The sequence below is a fragment of the Natator depressus genome, chromosome 7, assembly GCF_965152275.1.
Source record: "Natator depressus isolate rNatDep1 chromosome 7, rNatDep2.hap1, whole genome shotgun sequence".
NCBI classification, from domain to species: Eukaryota; Metazoa; Chordata; order Testudines; family Cheloniidae; genus Natator; species Natator depressus.
This window is the reverse complement of record NC_134240.1, coordinates 115,307,594-115,329,524: the sequence shown is the minus strand read 5'-3', so window position 1 is coordinate 115,329,524 and position 21,931 is coordinate 115,307,594. Positions and strand designations below refer to the sequence as shown.

The following is a 21,931-nucleotide window of genomic DNA, read 5'->3' as shown; positions in this document are numbered from 1 at the left end:
ACCCGGAGCGGCCGTTCGCCTCTCTGGTTTTCTGGTAGGCTTGCCTCAGCTCCTTAAGTTTCACGCGGCACTGCTTCGGGTCCCTGTTATGGCCTCTGTCCTTCATGCCCTGGGAGATTTTGACAAAGGTTTTGGCATTTTGAAAACTGGAACGGAGTTCTGATAGCACGGATTCCTCTCTGCATACAGCGATCCGATCCCGTACCTCCCGTTCAGTCCATGCTGGAGCTCTTTTGCGATTCTGGGACTCCATCATGGTCACCTCTGCTGATGAGCTCTGCATGGTCACCTGCAGCTTGCCACGCTGGCCAAACAGGAAATGAGATTCAGTTCGCGATTCTTTTCCTGTCTACCTGGCCAGTGCATCTGAGTTGAGAGTGCTGTCCAGAGCGGTCACAATGGAGCACTCTGGGATAGCTCCCGGAGGCCAGTACCGTCGAATTGTGTCCACAGTACCCCAAATTCGACCCGGCAAGGCCAATTTAAGCGCTAATCCACTTGTCAGGGGTGGAGTAAGGAAATCGATTTTAAGAGCCCTTTAAGTCGAAATAAAGGGCTTCATCGTGTGGACGGGTGCAGGTTTAAATCGATTTAACGCTGCTAAATTCGACGTAAAGTCCTAGTGTAGACCAGGGCTTAGTCTTGATTAAGCTCTCTGTGTAGAGAGAGGTCCCCGTTTCAGTGGTGCGTTTGTTAGAATTCTCAGCAGAATGAGCAAATATTAACTAGATAAAGAGTTATCACTCTTAGGGCTGGACCCTACAGAAGAGAGCTTGGGCACCGTGGTGAGAAAGGAAGAAGGAAGCTCACAATGCTTCATTGTCTATAGGTATTCTGTAAATTAGAATTTTGCATGAGATTTTCAAACTTGCATACATGATCGAGGAGTACAAGTTCCTGAAAGTCAGTGCAATTTATAGTCTTGAGTCACTTGGCATTTTTGAAAATCCCACCCTTCGCATCCAGTCACTATCAATCAGGCATTTTTCTCAAGCATTAAAATTCACTTTTATAAAAATGAATTATCATGAGATTTTAGATCAATGCATTGATTGAAATGGACAAAATGACATTTTCAAAAGAACTTAGATATTTGGACCACAATTCACCAAAGCACTTATATATGCTTTTAAGTGCTTTAATAAATTGGCACCTTGGTGGCTTATCTGAGATCTTATAAAATAAACAAGCAATAAATGCCTGTTGCCACTTTATATCAACAGCAATAGGTCAGTCACTGGACGTCTCACCTAGTAGTTTCTTGAAGTAAGTCACCACACATAAATGTTCTGATTATTTGAATTTAATACCCAACCCACAGTATTTAAATAAGCAAATGTTTATAATATGCTTGGAAGCAAATGCTTATTAATTGAGGCAATTCCCATTTGATTATTTTTTTTTTTTTTTGTATTCCTTCCATCCATAAAGCTTTCTTACTTGTAGGTCTGTTGTCCCCAAACCTTGGGGAAAGGAAGGAACTGATATTGTAAATATTTTCTGTTACTTACGATGTCTGATTTTCTCTTTTTCCAGCCCATGCAGTTTGAGGAAGATGAGCATGCACCACCAGCCCCTCCCAATCCATTCAGCGATCTTACAGAAAAGGAACTGGATGAGTACAAGAAGACAATTGAGCGCAAGCAGCAAGGAGTGGAAGGTCAGTGGTCTAAACTGCCTAATGTTGGGGGTTAAGTTTGTGATGGATGCTTCTTGGAAGCTATTCTGAAATAATTAACTATATATGAAGTGGTTGAGATTTTTAATTGTAATTAGAACATGAGAACATAAGAACAGCCATATTGGGTCAAACCAAAAGTCCATCTTACCCAGTATCCTGTCTTCCGACAATGGCCAGTGCCAGGTGCCCCAGAGGGAATGCACAGAACAGGTAATCATCAAGTGATCCATGCCCTGTCACCCATTCCCAGCTTCTGGCAAAATGAAATCTTGGTGGGTTGTTTTAAAAAATCTACTATAATCAGTAGATTAAACATATCATATACAAAATCAGAAATGAGAAGGATATTCATCTTACTGCATATGTACTGAATCCCATTACTCTCTTTCTAATGTTGGGTCTCTTGGATGTGTTGTATTGGAAGCATTTTCTTTATTGAACTGAGGAAGCTGGTGATACTAAAATGTGATATTCTTTACTATCCTAAAGAAGAGAGTTGCTAGGGAATTATAGTGTAGTAATAAACATATCCAAAAGAGAAGAAACATTTCATAGAATAATTCCAAAGCAGCTGAAATATTACACTCTATTGGTGTCATATTTCTTTGACAGATTTATTTGTAATAGTCATTCTGTCCTATTTAATTAGGGCAGCTAACAGTCAGAATATGTTTAAAGATTCCCCAGTCAAACAAACCACAAGTTAAACCAGAATATGTCTGTCATTAACTGAAGTGCTATTATTAACGATAATGAAAGGGCACTACATTGACAGGAATTAATCTAAACAACACTCATACTTAAATATTCTAAGTATTATTATTACTATTGGTTTATTATTTGTATTGTGGTCTCACCAAGGAGCTCTAATCATGGACCAGAACCCTATTGTGCTAGGCGCTGTACAAACACACAACAAAAGACAGTCCTGTTGCAAAGAGCTTACAATCTAAGACAAGAGACAACCGATGGATACAGACAAACTGACGGGAGTACAAGGAAACGATGAGTCAGTATTGGTCAGCATGCTAGGCCGCTGTTTCAGTACACCACCAGCCTAATAATTATCAAGTTTGGGGGTTTTGGTTTTTTGGGGTTTTTTTTTTAAGACATCACAGCAGAGGAGGGATTTGAGGATACTGAGGTAGTTTAGTGGGTATTTATGGAGAGCTCCTCCCAGTTGTAAGGTGCAGCATGGGAGAAAGCACAGAGGTGCTTGTTTGAAATTTTAACCCATGGGCAATGGAGACTGACTGGAGGCAGGAGCTGACCCCTCAATTAGTGAACGAGAGGTGATCAGTCGGGTGGAATAGTGCCTAAAGAGCCTTGAAGGTGAGTACAAGTAGCTTATGTTTGAGTAGAGAAGGGGGACCCAGAGGAGGAATTGAAAGAGAGGCGATGATACGTTTAAAGCCACAAGCTAGGAAAATAATCTCTGCAGCACCAGTCTGAATGGATATGAGTGGTGGTGTTTTTGTTAAGAAGGCTTAAGATAAAACAAGTAACCCTGCTGGAAACTGCTTCCCTGGATTCTGTGAGAGCTCAGACAGAATTCCCCTAGGGAGTGAGCTGGCTCAGCAAGATCAAACCTTTATCTGGTAGGAGGAGGGCACTATAAAATAGGCCTCAATCCTTTACAGGGACCAAGGACAGAGCCCTGTGAAACCCCCGTGGAAAGTGGGAGTGCGAATGAGAAATTAGGAAGGTAGGAGGAGAACCAAAGAGGAGAGAGTCACAGAAGCCCAGGGGAGGACAAGATTAGGCTGGTTGACAATGTTAGTGGCAGCTTGACAGGTCAATGAGGATGGAGTACTGGTTGTGAAGATTTGGCTAGGGAGTGGTCATAAGAGACTTGGTGAGAGCAATTTCAGTGGAGTGCAAGGGATGGCGGACAGATTGGAGAAGGTCTAGGGTGGAATTAGAGGAGAGGAACAAACACACATACATCTTATATCAGGAAAAAATATGAAAAATCTCAGATCTTACAATCTGCATTGAAAGCTTTGTGCATCTTAAGGTGTGTCTGTCTGAATGAATTTCCAAGGGGGTTAGCTAAGGCTTTTCAGTAGTATGTTAGACACTCAAAATAATAAGAAAAAAAAATTTTACAATATACCTGAAAGATTCATTTCAGTCTGGAAACTAATTTATTATTGTTGTTAATTGATACGTCTCAACAATAGAAAATTTAAAATAGTACTTTTATTTAAAAGGCTCAGCAATCAAGTTCATTTGGATTATTGTATGTTTCCAAAAGGTCAGTGTCCCTGCCATTAACAAAGCAGCTTTACCATGACCCCCTCAAAGCATCTGTGCTAGACTCAAACTGACAGCTGATGGCAGGAGTGTTGGGGGACAAAGCAGGTGTATTAATTCTTGTAAACACGGACTGAAGTCAGTGTCAAAACTCTCAGCTTCAGTGGGAGCAGGAGCAGCCCCTAAAACTGTAATATTGAGACTTGAAATTTGAAGTTAAGTTTAGAAAGGAATAACTTATAATAATTTAATATAGCAGGTCAGTTAATTGCTAATTTTTATCTGAACAATTCTCTTGTATGAATCTGACAATAAAAGGACAATTAAACTAAAACACAATTTAAAAGCAAATATGATATGGTCTGGTATAAATAAAACATTCTATGTGTGGAGTTTGGCTATGCCTATTTATTTCACTTGTTACTTGCTATGACATTGGGATTGACTAACTCCTAGTGACTTTTGAAATATAGAGTTGTGGGGTTTTGTCCACTTTAACTGTAGTCATCAAAATAAAAGATGGAAAAGGCCAACTAGATTCTGTCTCCCTGCAAAGGCAAGATCTTTGCAGTGCTTAGACACTCTTTCTATAATGCATAAAAATTAATCTGAAAAATCAAATTCAAATGACCTAAAAGACCAATAATAGACACTGCTGCATCAAAAATATGACATACTCCAGTGCCAACCCCACCGCCGAAATCTAGCTGACACAAACACCGATCTTAGGGATGGGATGGGTCTTTCCTTTTAACAGCCAAGTGGGGTCTTGAAAAGGAGAGGGCATCCTCAGATCTGGGCCTGTTGGATCGATCATTTACATTATATCTGTGTGGCCACAGCACTAAGAGTCAATCCTCTTTAGAGGATGTGAGAGGACACAGAATAATCGTCGGCGCTGATCCTGTCAAACCCCCCCCCCCCCTTTAGGTAGGATCTATTGACGCCGTTAAGGCGAGATTGTCTCCAGAATAGTCTTCTCTCCTTATCCCCTAGTACTGTGTAGACTAGGTCTCCGTGGCATAGGAGGCACAGTTCCAGACTAAATCAATGGTATCTTCAGATCTATGTTATGTACCATTCCTGTGGGGTCCCAGCTAGATGAAGCTGGCTTCTTTGAACAAAAACACACACAAAAAGCGGGATTCTGTTCCCCTACTGTACTGAAACTCCTCTTCCAGGGAAGCCTAGTTAGGGCATAGGAATATCTTGGACACCTCAGGTGATATCTGGGTCAGGACCAGGGTTTAAATTATACTAGGGCTGTCAAGCAATTAAAAAAATTAATTGTGATTAATTGCATGATTAAAAAAAAATAGAATACCATTTATTTAAATATTTTTGGATGTTTTCTACATTTTCAAGTATATTGATTTCAATTACAACACAGAATACAAAGTGTACAGTGCTCACTTTATATTTATTTTTGATTACAAATATTTTCACAGTAAAAAACTAAAGAAATAGTATTTTTCAGTTCACCTAATACAAGTACTGTAGTGCAATCTCTTCATCATGAGAGTTGAACTTCCAAATGTAGAATTATGTACCAAAAAACTGCATTCAAAAATAAAACAATGTAAAATTTTAGAACCTGCAAGTCCTCCTCCTTGTTCAGCCAATCGCTCAGACAAACAAGTTTGTTTACATTTGCAGGAGATAATGCTGCCCACTTCTTGTTTACAATGACACCTGAAAGTGAGAACAGGCATTTGCATGGCACTGTTGTAGCCAGCATCACAAGATATTTACATGCCAGATGCGCTAAAGATTCATATGTCCTTTCATGCTTCAACCACCATTCCAAGGGACATGCGTCCATGCTGATGATGGGTTCTGCTTGATAACAATCCAAAGCAGTGTGGACCGACACATGTTCATTTTCATTGGCTGAGTCAGGTGCCACCAGCAGCAGATTGATTTTTCTTTTTTGGTAGTTTGGTCTTTAGCTTCTGCATCAGAGTGTTGCTCTTTTAAGACTTCTGAAAGCATGCTCCACACCTCGTCCCTCTCAGATTTTGGAAGGCACTTCAGATTCTTCAACCTTGGGTCGAGTACTGTAGCTATCTTTAGAAATCTCACATTGGTACCTTCTTTGCCTTTTGTGAAATCTGCAGTGAAACTGTTCTTAAAATGAACAACATGTGCTGGGTCATCATCTGAGAATGCTATAACATAAAATATATGGCAGAATGCGGGTAAAACAGAGCAGGGGACATAAAATTCTCCCCCAAGGAGTTCAGTCAAAATTTAATTAACACATTTTTTTAACGAGCATCATCGCCATGGAAGCATGTCCTCTGGAATGGTGGCCGAAGCATGAAGGGGCATAGAAATGTTTAGCATATCTGGTACGTAAATACCTTGCAATGCCAGCTACAAAAGTGCCATGCAAATGCCTGTTCTCACTTTCAGGTGACATTGTAAATAAGAAGAGGGCAGCATTATCTCCTGTAAATCTGAACAAACTTGTTAGTCTTAGCGATTGGCTGAACAAGAAGTAGGACTGTGTGGACTTGTAGGTGCTAAAGTTTTCCATTGTTTTGTTTTTGAGTGCAATTATGTAACCAAAAAAAAAAAATCTACATTTGTAAGTAACTTTCACCACAGAGATTGCACTACAGTACTTGTATGATGTGAATTATTTTTTCATGTCCTGTGTGTGTGTGTGTGTGTACACACACACATCAGATGCATGCAGTGGAAAATACAATAGGAAAATATATAAATGCATGCATCTGCATGCATCTGATGAAGTGGGTTTTAGCCCACGAAAGCTTAAGCCCAAATAAATTTGTTAGTCTCTAAGGTGCCACAAGTACTCCTCGTTCTTTTTGCTGATACAGACTAACACGGCTACCACTCTGAAACGTGTTACTATTTCTTTTGTTTATCATTTTTACTTTATCATTACTTTACGTTTATCATTTTATCATTTTAAATATTTGTACTAAAAAATAACATATACTTTGATTTCAGTTACAACACAGAATACAATACATATGAAAATGTAGAAAAACATCCAAAATATTTAATACATTTCAACTGGTATTCTATTGTTTAGCAGTGCGATTAAAACGGCGATTAATCCTGATTAATTTTTTTAATCCTGATTAATTTTTTGAGTTAATCACATGAGTTAACTGCAATTAATTGACAGCCCTAAATTATACTCAGGTTTTCTTTTACATGGGTACTATTCACCATAGGGTTTTTGACCCTATGGTTCTCCACCTCTTGAATTAGTTTGTCTACGCTACGAAATTAGGTCGAATTTATAGAAGTCGTTTTTTTAGAAATCGTTTTTATATATTCGAGTGTGTGTGTCCCCACAGAAAATGCTCTAAGTGTATTAACTCGGCGGAGTGCTTCCACAGGACTGAGGCAAGCGTCGACTTCCGGAGTGTTGCACTGTGGGTAGCTATCCCACAGTTCCCGCAGTCTCCAGAAATGAGATTCAAAAGTTCACGGTTCTTTTCCTGTCTACCTGGCCAGTGCATCTGAGTTGAGAGTGCTATCCAGAGCAGTCACAATGGAGCACTCTGGGATAGTGTCCACAGTACCCCAAATTCGACCCGGCAAGGCCGATTTAAGTGCTAATCCACTTGTCAGGGGTGGAGTAAGGAAATCGATTTTAAGAGCCCTTTAAGTCAGAAAAAAGGGCTTCATCGTGTGGACAGGTGCAGGTTTAAATCGATTTAACGCTGCTAAATTCGACCTAAAGTCCTAGTGTAGACCAGGGCTCAGGCTATGTCTATACTACAGTTTATGTCAGCAGAATTTATATTGCTTAGGGGTGTGAATAAAGCACCCCCCTGAGCATCATAAGTTACGCCGACACAAGTGCCGGTGTGGTCAGCACTACATCCATACCTCTGCAGTGGGCACACCTCCGCGAGTGGCCGAAGTTGGTTTTATTATGCCGACAGGAGAGCTTCACCAGACACACTGTAGTGGCGCAGCTGCATCAATGCAGCTGCAGCGCCACATGTAGACATGCCCTTGGTCTCTTCAGGGAGTGGTGACAAAAAAACAAGTTATTCTCAATACAATGCAAAGTCTGGGCATAATTGCTTATTTTACAAGGTCTGCAGCAGCTTCCTCAAGGAAGCCTTGCTAGAGAAAATGAGCAAAGCGCAGCTGCCTGTCATTCCTTGCATGCATTCATTTAACCACTGCAACTAATATGACTTTTCAATGCCAGGTGCTGAGAGCAATACTAGCTCAGCAGGAGATTTGTTCTTATTAATTAGCTAAATTATTAATTAGCTAAATTGTGGAATTCACTTTCAGAGATTAAGATCCTGATCAAACATTGAAGTCCTCCTATGGAGAGAGGCCTGTGGGAGGTCATAAGGGATTACAAAGGAATGGTTGTATGCAGTGGTGTTGTAGCCTTGTGGGTCCCAGAATATTAGAGGGGCAAGGTGGGTGAGGTAATATCTTTTACTGGGACAACTTCTGTTGGTGAGAGAGACACGCCTGTGTATCTCACCAACAGAAGTGGTCCAGTAAAAGATATTACCTAGATTCATAGATATTTAGGTCAGAAGGGACCATTATGATCATCTAGTCTGACCTCTTGCACAACGCAGGCCACAGAATTTCACCCACCACTCCTGCGAAAAACCTTTCACCTATGTCTGAGCTTTTGAAGTCCTCAAATCGTGGTTTAAAGACTTCAAGGAGCAGAGAATCCTCCAGCAAATGACCCATGCCCCATGCTACAGAGTAAGGCGAAAAACCTCCAGGGCCTCTTCCAATCTGCCCTGGAGGAAAATTGCTTCCCGACCCCAAATATGGTGATCAGCTAAACCCTGAGCATATGGGCAAGATTCACTCACTCACCTTGTGTCTTTTATAGAAATGGCTGATGATTCACTGGCCACCTTTGCCAGCTTGACATAAGAAGAAATTAACCCTTATGTTAATAGCAATGGTACAGCAGTTGCCCAGGACTATTGTGATCTCTTCTCTCTCCCCTCCCCTCCCTCTCTTCCCCCCCCCCACGCCCCCCAATACACACACACTTACTTTTGTTTGGTGCTTTGATACCCAAGTTACATAGGCTATATTTATGCTATTTATAGGGTGCCTATACTGGCGTAGAAGGACCATCAACATCTAAATCTATTGACAGTTGAGGAAAGTATATACATTTTGCTAGATTATAATTTATTCTTTTGCAGACAGGGAGGCTGCCTAGTTACTACTTAGTCTTATATTCCATTGTCATTGCAACTCGTTCTACTTACTCTTACAATTTGTGGTACACGCAGAAACCCTGGTTTAATAACTTAATTATCCATCTCCATGTATTTTGCTGTGTACTGCATATAGTTAAGTGTAGTTTTATAAAAGCCCATTGAAATGAATGACAAAGCTGTTTGAAATTTGTGGTTTTGTGGTAAATTTATATTTTGAACTGCAATTCTTTGGTTCAGATACTGTCAGGCCAGTGAATTATTTCAAGAAAATTGTGTGGTTCAGCACTAGATGCTCAAGAGAATCACTAATTGCTTGCATCATTTTTGGTGCCTTTTCTAAATACTTTAAATCTTTTTCATTATAAGGCTTTTGTATTTTTGCACATTTTCCCTTTAATCTAAAATAGCGGAAATATTTTTTTAGTGAAAAACAAGTACTTGTAAAGTATGAATCTTTGCTTTTGTTTTAAATATGGGACAGCCTCCCTTAGTTAAAGTAGCTGGTTGATTGTAAAACCATTGTCATCAGTCTGACAATGAGCTCCACTAGTTCAGCCCTACTGAATTTGCCCTTGGGGAGGACCTTTCTACGACAGGAAAAGTCCCCTCTGGTAGAACACATTTCAGTACAGCATGTCAGCGGTAGAGTGGTGGAAGCAGTTGCCAGATTTAACATTAAAGGAGAGTTTTAAAAGTGAAGAGGAATTAAAACTAAGAACTTCTCCTTTCCTCAAATTTTGCTATTTCCCTAGCTAATCATTTCTACTTCTCCATCCTGATTGACTCCCATGGCCACAGTCCTAGTCACCTGTTCTCCACCTTTGACTACATCCTCCCCACTTCCCACCCTGCACTTTTTCTCTGCAAAATACCTTGTTAACTTCTTCAAAGAGGAAATTGACAGGTTCCAGCATTACCTCCTGCATCCCTGCTTGCCACCCTTCCATCCCATCCTATAACGCTCTCTCTTCCACCTCCCCTCTCAATGACACACACGTTTCTCATCTGTTCTCCTCTTCTGCCCCTTCCATGGGCCTCAGTGACCTCATCCCATCTCCAGATCTTACCTCTGCTCCCATTCTCTCCTCAACATCCTTCCCACTGAAATGCAAGCATGCCTTAGTCTCCCTTATCCTTATCTCCACTTGCCTATACTGTACAACTACCGCCCCATCTGGCTTCTCCCCTTTATCTGTAAACTGACCGTGTCATGTACAATCACAATCAGAAGTCCTTTGCCAATCCAGCTTCTACCTTGCACTCCAATTCAGTGGCTCTCACCAAGCCTCTAATGAACTTTTCCTGGCCAAAGCAGACACAATACTCAGTCTTCACTCTCCTCAGTCCACCAGCTGCCTTCAACTAAGTTAACCATTCTTGAAATTGTATCCTCCCTCAGCTTTCATGACTGTCCTCTCCTGGTTCTCCTACCTTTAACTACTACTTCTGCATTTCATTAGGAGGATCTTCTTCATTCCCCACTAACCTTCTGTCGGAGTTCCACAGGGCTCTATTCTTGGCCCCCTCCTCTGGACCTTGTCTCTGGGCAATCTCATTTGTAAATGATATCAACTATCAACTCTCAGCTGACAACTCGTGTATACATCTCCAGTCCTGTCCAGTCCTTTCTGTATACACTAAAATCACTGTCAGTCTTTCAGATGTCTCCTTGTGGAAGTCCAGATATCATCTTAAGCTAGAGGTGGCCAACACAGAGCTTTTAATCTTCTTCCCATGTCTCCCCTCCTCTCTGTCACTGTGGAAAACCTCCTTATCTCTGTCACACAGGCCTATAACCTAGCTATCCTCTTCAGCTCAACCATCTCTCTGGATCAGCACATGCAGGCAGTGTTAAAATGCTGCCAGTTCTTCCTCCCTAACATTTCTAAGCTATGACCTTTGATGTCCGTCCACACAGCTACATCTCTTGCCCAGGCCCTGCTTATCTCACGTCTTATCTACTGCAACCTATTCCTCTCTAGCATTGATAGATGCAATCGTTCCCCACTGAGATCTGTTCATAATACTGTTGCAAAGATAATTTTCCTGGGTTGTTGCTTTGACCATGTCACTACTCTCTTTGCATTTCTTCAATGGTTCCTCCTGCTCCACTGCATCAGACACAAACTATTCATCTTCACTTTTAAGGCCCTTCATGCCCTATCCCCACTCTACCTCTTGTATGCTTTTGAGATGTCAGACTGCCTCCACTCTGCCAATAGTTCAAGCCTTCAGCACTCATTTGTTAAACTTTCAAACAAGTACCTTTGTGCTTTCTCCCTTGGTACCCTCATGCATGGGAGGTCCTTGTAAATATCCTCATTGCCCGCCTTTAAATCCCTCCTTAACTCTTTTGCCATGATCCCTACCAAAAAAAAACAACCCAATCCTTACACTATTGGTTAGCTAATGTACTGAGACCTCTGTTTTTCATGCTAACCAATGTTTTCTTGTGCTCTCCCAGTCTCTCTTGTCTCTGTTTATACTGAGGGTTTATCTAGTTGAACAGTAAGTTCAGGGTAAGATGGGGTACAAATATACCACACATTAGTGTGCCAGTCCCTAACAGTCCATGTGGATGGACCCTGTTACCACACACTAAAATTTCCCCAGTGTGCTTTGATCTACTCTGCTTTGAAACATGAATAGGTCACTGTGCACTAGGGAACCTTTAGTGCACAGTAGCAGGATCTACATGAACAGTTAGTATGCAGCACACTGCAAACCTTTAAGTTCTGTGGGACAGGGACTGTCTTTTGTGATGTTTGTATAGCTCCTAGCACAATGGAACCTTCACCCACAATTGGGGCCCCTAGGCACTACTGCAATGTTAATAATAATTAATAATAATAATAAAAAACAGATGTGGAGTTAATTGGGTTGACAAACTGGAAAACAGTAGGCGGATGCCCTTATTGAACTTGATTTATTGCATTATGGTCATACTGCCATTGTTATGTTGGGGCAGGATAGCACATCTTGAAACTTTGTTATGCTATAGTTCTTACTCTCACATGATACAGCAACCATCCTGGGAAAACTTAAAAATGATTACTCCTTGAGAACTGTAGAATTTTATCTTAGTTGATTTTACTTTGTGTAGGAACTAAAGCACCAGAAGACTTACACAACAATGGAAGTCGAATAAATACATTAACATGTTCATTTTGTACTGTCTTCTGACGCTGTGTATTGCAGATAGGAATAGTTGATCCTTTGAAAGGAGAGGTATGTCACCATAAATTGGGAAACACATACCAAGAAATAAAATTTTAAACATTTACAGGTTGATTTTTCCCATCAATACCGATGATAGGAATAGAAAGTGAAAGCCTTCGAACCCTCATTTATCAAAAATAATATTCTTAAATGGTATAGTTTTCTGTTTGCTATAAACTTGGCAATATCGTTGGCAATGTCTTAACTCTGAAATGCCAGTATTTTAAAGCACACCTTTGTAATTTCTTATTTTCAAAAGCTTAAAGATTCAAAGGTAAAAACAGTCTTTCAGTAATCTTTCCTATATCCCCAAGACTTTCATCCACTTCAGTTAGAAGCATTTTATAACTTTTTTTATATTGCTACTCCTTATCAGAATTACTAATTCAGTATTGCTTAACAATAACATTTTTAATGCATTCTCCTGCACTAATACTGTATGATTGACTTTCATAGATTAGACTTTTTAAAGGTATGAATAGTATCATGATTTCTTGTATGTCACATAGTTAATGGTGAGATGAAGCCACATATGCATGGGCTGCCTGCTCCCTTGTGTGCAGCCTTGTTTTTAATCATTTATATAGAAGAGCTAACATCTGATAACTGTTAATGACTGTAATAACTTCCTAATAATGTGTTTAAGCTATTGTACGTTAACTTCTTGACAACATTAGCATGAACAGTTCAATGCTAGCAGAGCTGTAAATATTGTATATACTAACACTGATACTCTTGCTCATTTTTATTTTTGCATGGCTACTAATTCAAATCTTGTCCTGCAGATGCTGAACAGGAATTAGTCTCAGATGATGCTTCATCTGTGTCACAAATTCAGTCACAAACACAGTCACCGCAAAATGTCCCTGAAAAATTAGAAGGTATTAAATATAACTTCCTATAAAACACAAAGAGCTTTAGTAACCTGGGTCACTGATTTGTTTCATTATAACCTTTAAGTAAGGTGCAGTATAGCCTGCTTTCAGTATTTTAGAAACTGGAATTTAAGTATTTCAATACGAGATTCTTGCTTCTTACAACCAGTGAGTTTATGAATCCTGCATCTTTCCAGACTTTACTCAATTTAAATGGAAAACTGGAATTGATAAGACACATTCTCAAAGTCGGTTGGTCAAAAACTGACCTAGTTAACTACAGTGTCATGTGTGAGTCCATCTTAGTCTATCAATGAATTATTGTCCCCAATAAACATTTTTCCTGTTGTGTGAAATCCACACAATAAAATCACACATTAATAAAATGGGAGGCATATACGTTGTTGATTGCTCCCTGTTATGTAGCTATTATATTTTTTGTATAACAATCTTCCAGAAGAGAGCCTCTGTTAATACATAACCAACAGAAGCAATACAGCATATTTGTAAAGGTTTGTATTCTGAAAGTTACCCCGCATAGTGGGTGCATCTTCATATGTTGGCCTAATGCAGGCACAAATAATTCTAACTGCACTTTAGGCTGTTTAGTCTTCTAAGTACTTGACTTACCATTGGATATGAATGGGCTGAGAAGTTGACCCTGTATCCTTTAATGAAATTTGCACACTATTACTTTTGTATCGTTTGACAAAAACAAAATAAAGAGCAGAGAAGACGGGAAAACCCCACATCTGAGCGCCTTAAATTTTGCAGCAGTTCTTATCTGAATCCAAATCCAAACTTCGTATTCCAGGCCCATTTCTGATTTTTTGCATAGACATTGCTCACAAAAATAAGAATAATAATAGTGGAACTCTCCATTTTCATAGAAAATCATGAAGATATGTATGCCCAGAATGCTAACCTCATCTCCACAGAGGTACCTGTTGTGGTGGTGAATGGCAAGGAAGATATGCATGACGTGGAAGAAGATCTCACCCAGCGGGTCAGTCAGTTAACCACTAGTACTGTGGAGAGCATAGAGATTACAATTAAAACCTCTGAAAAGATTGAAGAGACCCTGTCCCCTGAGGGCTCCCCTTCCAAATCTCCATCAAAGAAGAAGAAGAAATTCCGCACTCCATCTTTTCTGAAAAAGAACAAAAAGAAGGAAAAGGTGGAAGCATAAGTGCAGCTCTGTTGTTAAGAGAAGGCATTGCACATTTTAAAACCACGTTTTAAGTTGAACATTAACAAAGTAGTGTTAGGGGTGTGCAGTAAACTGGACCTTAACCTATGAACAGAACTGGAAAAGGTTTTACTAAAAACAATTTTATGTTAAATAAGAAATTAATTCATCTCTCACTTAATGTCCAAAATTACTGAGGGTTTGAAACATTCAGTAGTTTCACATAGAGCTACACTGGCAGGTGCTCTAATACTATCATAGTGAGATCAGATACCATTGTAGTACGTTGTTGTGGCAAGTTACACTTGGAGTATTTTGCAGACCTTAAAATCTTCAGCACAGTTGAAGTCTCTAATAGAGCTACTGTTGAGTGATTATATGAATTTTCATTTTTAAACTGCTGCCTCACTTGGTAATCATATAATACTTTTTTGTATTGTGATTCAGACCATATATTTTATTTCTGTACCCTGCTTCAGTGGGTCATATTAACAGCACACCTTTAAATCTTTTAAGGTTAGATTATATAGAATATTATACACTGGCACATATTAAAAGAAAAACTGTAAGAGAAATTTTATTTGGAATTATACAAAATGTGTAAGAACACCATTCATCAATAACTTTTTTGCCAAATATTTCATTTTAGTGAAATATAATTTTTGAATACTTCTTTTTTATTCTATCAGTTGGGAAAAAACCCTTATTTTTCAATAAAGGGGATTTTATACACTTAACATTGATAATTTAGTTAAACTATGGCAAAACAAAATAAGATTTTTATATGTTGAAATGTTTGTATACCATTTAGTATAAAAGTATTATACGCATGTAAACCAAGCGTCTAACAGTAGAGTGTATTTAAGGATGCTTGGTTTAGAGTATACTTAAATATAATTCAGGAATCCAGGGACTCCGCTATCAAAGGATTAAAGCATATAAAATTAAACTGGATTCATGTTTAAATCTTACTGTGTTTTTTCCCTCATGGCATTGCTAATGAATGAAGAAAAATAATCTCTTAACATAACCAAATGAAGGAAACAAAACTGTTAAAAGGGAAAGTGAAATAGTAAGAAAATAGAATGATGCAAAGAAAGTAAAAGTTTGGTGATTATTTTTTATTAAATATATGATATGGATTGTGAGGTATTTTTATTAAATCAGCAAAATCACATTTCCATATTAGAAGTTAAAATAACTTGCATGGTTTCACATGGAGATCTACGCTTTTTTCTCACTTTCAGTTTAATTTTAAAAGGGTCTTATTAATCTGTGTCGTGTCCTTCAGACAAACCCAGAACAAATTAGATCTTAGTGCCATGGGTAGTGGCAGTCGTGCCACTTACTCATTTTTGCTGATATTTTCATTTTTGCTTTTTACTGTACTGTAAAAACAAACTAAACATAGAAATTAACATAAGGTTTTTTCTTCTCAAATTTGTCATAGTACATCAGTCATTGCAATAGCAAATAAATTTAAAAGATCAGTGTGATTCCCAGATTGCCAGTTGATATATATACAGTATATAGATTAAGTATGGCTGGAGAGTGGTTTGGCATGCAAAAATATTGACTATAGCATGTTCTGGGGCTGGTTAGCTTTGACCATGTAAGTGTGACAATGCAATGTTGGAATGGATCCTGGAAATGATATTCTAGTTATCACTAAATACTGGAAACAGTGTTTTTAATCTTAGTGGAAACTTCCAGTTGCTTAACTTGGGGGGTTTTTTGTTTTGTTTTTTTTATGTTCTACATTATTTGTGTTGTATTACAACATATGTAGAAACAGTAACCTGTGAACTATGCTTTTCATAACTTTTTTTAAAAAATATATCTAAATGAATGCAATGTGCATAAATATTTTTTAAAATGCAACCGTGAACTATTTGCACCTTTTGCTAATGCCTCTATTTACTTGCTTTGGCATAAAGAATGAGCCAGCCAACTCTGTGTCCTGTGGAAAATATATAAATGTTATCTGAAATTGCTCATAGATGTAATGCTAATTAATGTTAAATCACAAATAAACAGTATTTTAAATAGATGGATTTTGCACTGCGGTCTTTCATTATGTGTTCATTTTCCTGTCAAATGTCATTTTATTTTTGTATATTACTATAAAGATTACATAAGCCAGTGGTTTTCAGACTGCGGGTCGCGACCCAATACTGGGTTGCGGAATGTAAGGCACTGCATCATGGTGGCTCTGATCAGCACTGCCAACCGGGCTGTTAAAAGTCCTGTCGGCGGTGCTGCCCGGCTAAGGCAGGCTAGTTCCTACCTGTTCTGATGCCGCGGTGTGCCCTGGAAGCAGCCAGCAGCAGGTCCGGCTCCTATGCATGGGAGCTATGCGCCCCAATCCTCTACCCCAGCCCTGAGCCCACCCAAACCTGGCGCCCCTTCCTGTACCCCAAACCCTTCATCCCTGTCCCCACCCTAGAGCCTGCATCCCCAGCCCAAAGCTCTGACCCCCTCCCGCATCCCAACCCCCTGTCCAGCCTAGAGCCCCCTCCCATACCCGGAACCCTTCATTCCAAGCCCCAACCTGCAGCCCTCACCCCCGCACTCCAACCCGCTGCCCCAGCCGCCCCTCCCACACCCTAAACCCCTCATCCCCAGCTCCGTTGGGCATCAACAATTTTCTTCAACTGGGTTGCCAGAAAAAAGTTTGAAAACCACCAACATAAGGGGAAAACTGCCTTAATTATTACTTCAACTCTTCTCCCAGCCTAAACCTAAAGCCTAAACCCCTAAAACCTGCAAGGAAATAACGTGGACTTTAGCGATTTGGTTAATGTTTCTGTCATTAATTTGTAGGCCACATTGGGGAAAAAGGGCAGTCTTGCCACCAAGACACAGGACTGGTCTCCAGATTTCTGTCTTTCCAGCTGTGCCACAAACTTCCTTTCTTTCTCGGGCAAGTCACTCCATCCCTGTGTCCTTATTTCCTTCTCTACAAAACGAGTTTAATAATACTGACTTCACAAGTGTAGTGTGAAGTCCTTGAATGGAAAGTGATCTATAAGTGTAAAATATTACTGGTTTTTTGGGTTATATAGAAATATTTTAGATAAATTTAGCTTCCCTTGTTTTATGAAAAGTAACAAAGAAGGCCATTGCCTAAAGTTCTTCATACGAAGTGATCTGTGTCATGTTCTAGCAACCTACAGCATACCTCAAAATCTCTGCCAAATTGCCAGAGTTCATGTGTTGCTTTTTTTATGGCCTCAGTCACTGTAGAGAGCTGATAAATGGTGTTGAAACTTCCTGTAGCACACTCTGTCTTCCACAAATCTGCCTTTGACACTTTCTTTCCATGAAAGCCAAATCCAAGCTCTTCATCGTTCCAGTGATCTTTGCATGAACGACATCAACCTCAGTCTAGCAGATAAATTGCTGCAGAGTCAGAGATCTTAGATTGGGTACCCATACCTGTTGTCTTACTATTTATCTTTTGTGCTCAGTGATGTATAAACACAAAAGAAGGCATGAAATCTGCCCCCAAATAGCTTATTCGCTAAATGCTTTTGTTGGTTACTAGGGATCTCCCTTTGTTTCAGGGTGTCCATGAACCATGGGTCCTATCTATCTGGTTATCTAGAGCCAAATTCTTCCACGGAGTTACAAAAGGGTATGATTCTGTGACCCTGAACATGTAAAATAAGGCAAGTGTAAGTCAGGCACAGAGGCTGTGCAGTCCACAACAGTGTTAGGAAGCTAGGAATGCTGGAAAACCCAGGTTGGACAGACTGCTAGGAAAGTTGTTCGTTGGCCCAGCAGACAGCAATTGTGATGGAACCAAGGCAATAAGAGAAAAAAGTAACCTTCCCAGCTGTTCAAATCACCATATGCAGGAACCCTACAGAGGATCACACAGACAGTGCAGCATCACCATAGGGCCTAATATATGCAATGGACATGTTTTTAACATATCAAGTACTATTAAAAGAATGTTATCAATACTGAGAATCTATTTTGTAACCTTCTTACATGTAAAGTGCTCAAACTATATTGAACTGTTTTACGTTCTGTTAAATTCTTTTTGAGACCATGGCAGGATTGCATTAGTAGAATCTTCTCCTTACCTGCTCTCTTTAAGGCTGGCTTTCCACCACTTGTTGCTCCCGCAGAATGTAAGTGCACTTAGATGCCTTTTTGCACTGCTGCAGATTCCCAGGCCTGTGCAATCAAACTCTTTCATTTCCGTCCATTTCTTACCCCAGATGTTTGGTTTACACTTTATCTTAAACTAATCTGTGTCTTTGACCTTACATTTGTATTTTTTCTTAAAATGCGGGTGCTCAATTTGAGGAGCTATAAAAAAAATTTGGAATGATCAGAGAACCAATGCCAATCAACTTGGAAATACCCCCTTCCTCATGACGACTTCAGCGGATTGATTGTGTAAGTATCACTCAGTAGGCATCACCGCAGCTATAAAATTGTAAACTATAATCATGTTTCATGTGTGTTCATCAGATGGGATTTTGGCCTGTACAGATGGGAAAAGGCTGGATATCGTTGAATGATCTTCCACGAATTGTATGGAGCCAGAAATCAAAGTCAGAGGACCAGTCATGAGGGATCTGTGGCCTGTGCCCTTTGAACCAGGAAACTTGAATGAATAAAGCCTGTAGTAATTGATCTCTGAAGTGGCTTTGTTTGCCCTTTCACCTTGATAAGGTATGTAATTCAGTTTAAGCTTCATTCCATAATTCCTTAAATCATTTCCATTTAAAATGTCATGGGTCTTACTCAACTTGTCAGATGTGCAAGAGTTTAATGTGTTCTGTCTCATGATGATGATCAAAATATATTAACATATGTGCAATTAAGAATTTAAATAGAGTACTGCATATCCAATGATTTGCAATACCAAAATTTTCCCACTGATTTCAGTGGCAGTGAAATCAAGCCCAGACAGAGAAGTTATTTTAGATGAGTGTGCAGCAGTGCTGCTGCTGTTGCAGTAGATTAGAGCCTTTCACCATTGGAGACTTTAAATCCTGGCTTAAATTATAAGTGAAAGGTCTCATCTTTGTCTCCATATTTCATATCTACCACAGACTTTGGCAGAATTGACAGTCTCTGCCTCAGGGTTGTGCAGAGAAGTCTGCCCTGTGCCAGGGTCCCTAGAAAACTCTTCTAGGCCCCTCAATTTCCTGAGCACTACAAACCAGGTGTGACTGATGTTAGTCATACCACTTAATGTACTACTGGAAAGCGCTCAGACACTATCATAAGAGTTGGTTTAAGAACTTATGTAGATTATTACACAAACACACACAAACAGTTATAAGAACACTAATAAGATTGTAAAATCAAGCACTCAAAAGTTAGGAATGCCTTTGCAAGCAAGCTTCATTCTCTCTCTCTCACACCCACACACACACCCTTGTTCATGCACATTATGACAGTCTTTAATTACATGATCACATTAATTTTTTTCACAGGACACCTGCTTCATTCAGTACACAGGAGGGACCTGCTCTGGGATGAATTAGGGTTATGTGGTGAAAAAGGCTGTTTTCTGACCCCTGCCTTGTTTGCTGCAGAAGCTGGAAGGTGTGTAGTGATTGAGGCAGGGGACTGCAGGAAGAGAGAAGATGATCTCATAGTTAAGGTAGTTGAATGCTGCCTTGGGAAATTGTGTTCTGTCCCTGCCTTTGCCAGCATTCAGACACTGGACACTTGATGCTGGGAAAGTCACTGGATTCCCGACTCAATATGCAGGGGTCACGGTTGCTGTGTGCGCTCTACACTTCTGCTGCAACTGAAGTCAATGGGAGCTGTGCTTTGAATAGACTAAGTGCTATGTAATGCTAAGTACTCTGAAAAATCCGGCCCATAGTGTTTCAAATTGGGCACCCAAAATTAGTGGAAACTTTTGACCTTACTCTCGCTGTGTCTCTTCCCTTCTGTAAAAAGGGGTAACAAGGTCCCCTCATCTCCCAGGGATGTTGGAAAGATAAGTTCATATTTGTGAAGCACTCATACACCGGAAACAGTGAGCATGACAGAAAAACCCCTAAGGAAACTTAATATAATTCTGTTTTCAGAGCAGGGTTTGAAAAGTGTGTTGTAAACAAGGTCTGGGGCAACCCATTGAACAAAGAGGATAAAAAAATAATGAATAGTTGCTCATTAAATCAGCACTATCCATCCTTTGCACTGAATGAGGCATGGATCCTGTGGAAAAAATAGTATGTAATCATGTAATTAAAGACTATCATGATGTATAGGCAACCTTAATAGGCAGTGTCTGTAATTATCCTGTCTAACTTAACTATGGTGGTTGTTCTTATCCATAGGATGTCTAATCCTTTTAAAAAATCCTTCTATACTCTTGACCTCAATAATATCTTGACAGTGAATTCCACAGGTCAATTATGTTGTGTAAAATGTTTTCTTTTCAGTTTTAAATGTGTTGCCTATAGTTTGATTGTCCCTTTGTTCTTATGTTATGAAAAAAGATTAATGAGAATGTCCAATTTACCTTTTTGTAACTATAATTATTTCATATATTTCTATCATGTCCTTCCTTATTAGTCTCCTCTCTAAACTAAACACTTGTAATCTAAGTCTCTTCATATGAAAAGACTGTCCTTTTTTAAACAAAATTCAGGCCTGTGCATCTTTGGAACTTCTATCAAGAGACCAAACTATAGCACAGTGTTCTGTAGCTGAACATGCAAATGGCCATTAGGTGGCATCTGTCGACTTTCACTTCTGATACATTTGTTCTACATTATTTGAAAGCCATTAGCAAACACCCTTCAAAGAAAGCATTTTGGTGGAGATTTTGTGGGCATGATTCCAGCTGCATGGCAGAGAGATGAAAGCAGACATCTGGCTACAGAACTGATTTCATTATCAGTTCAGTTAAAAACCCTGAAATGGAATGTGGACTCTGGGAAGTGAGCTCCATCCATTTTATTCAAAGTTTTTGAGACTATTTCCTAACTTTTCCAACCAGCAACAGGTGCAAAAATATAGGTATGAATATTATTAAAACTGTACCCTCTGGTACAGAGGATTATACAAGTCTCATATTCAACTTGCTGCCTTCCAAGAACTTTCCTCCATCAAAAAAAAAAACAAAACATGTCAATATCACCAAAACCAAACCAGTACGTGAAATTGCTTTTGTTTTGCAATGACTTGTGAGTTTTTTATGATTCTGATGATCCTATTGGATTGCAATCCAGTGGGTCAGAGTGTCTTGGCTCACTGGTTCAGCTTCCATGGAAAATCATGAGCTCCAAACCCTAATATGTGCACTGCAGTGCACTACCAATGCTGTCACAGACTCCATCCTTCAGATGTGATGTTAAACCAGCCCGGCAAAATGACCACGAGGTGTGAGCATAGGCACAAAATGTCTTCACATGCTATTACTAAGATTTTTAGCATGACATTAGCCCTATTGGGTGTGTGTTGGAAGGTGCATGGTGCCTGGAAAGTACCAAGCATGTTGCGGGCATTGTCTCAAGCAAAT

At 39.6% G+C, this 21,931-nt stretch overlaps 1 protein-coding gene across 11 annotated transcripts in view; it reads left to right on the top strand.

Moving 5' to 3' along the window:
- ADD3 (adducin 3) overlaps positions 1–16,455 on the top strand; it is a 184,008-nt gene extending 167,553 nt beyond the window's left edge. For 10 of the 11 annotated variants that reach the window (XM_074959387.1, XM_074959378.1, XM_074959379.1 and 7 more), the window contains 3 exons: positions 1,537–1,660; positions 13,149–13,244; positions 14,129–16,455. In XM_074959387.1, the coding sequence (XP_074815488.1) occupies positions 1,537–1,660; positions 13,149–13,244; positions 14,129–14,427 (519 nt within the window). In that variant the 3' untranslated portion in view covers positions 14,428–16,455. The remainder of the gene's footprint in view (positions 1–1,536; positions 1,661–13,148; positions 13,245–14,128) is intronic. The other variant, XM_074959389.1, reaches the window with a different exon arrangement.
- Positions 16,456–21,931: the final 5,476 nt, after the last annotated feature.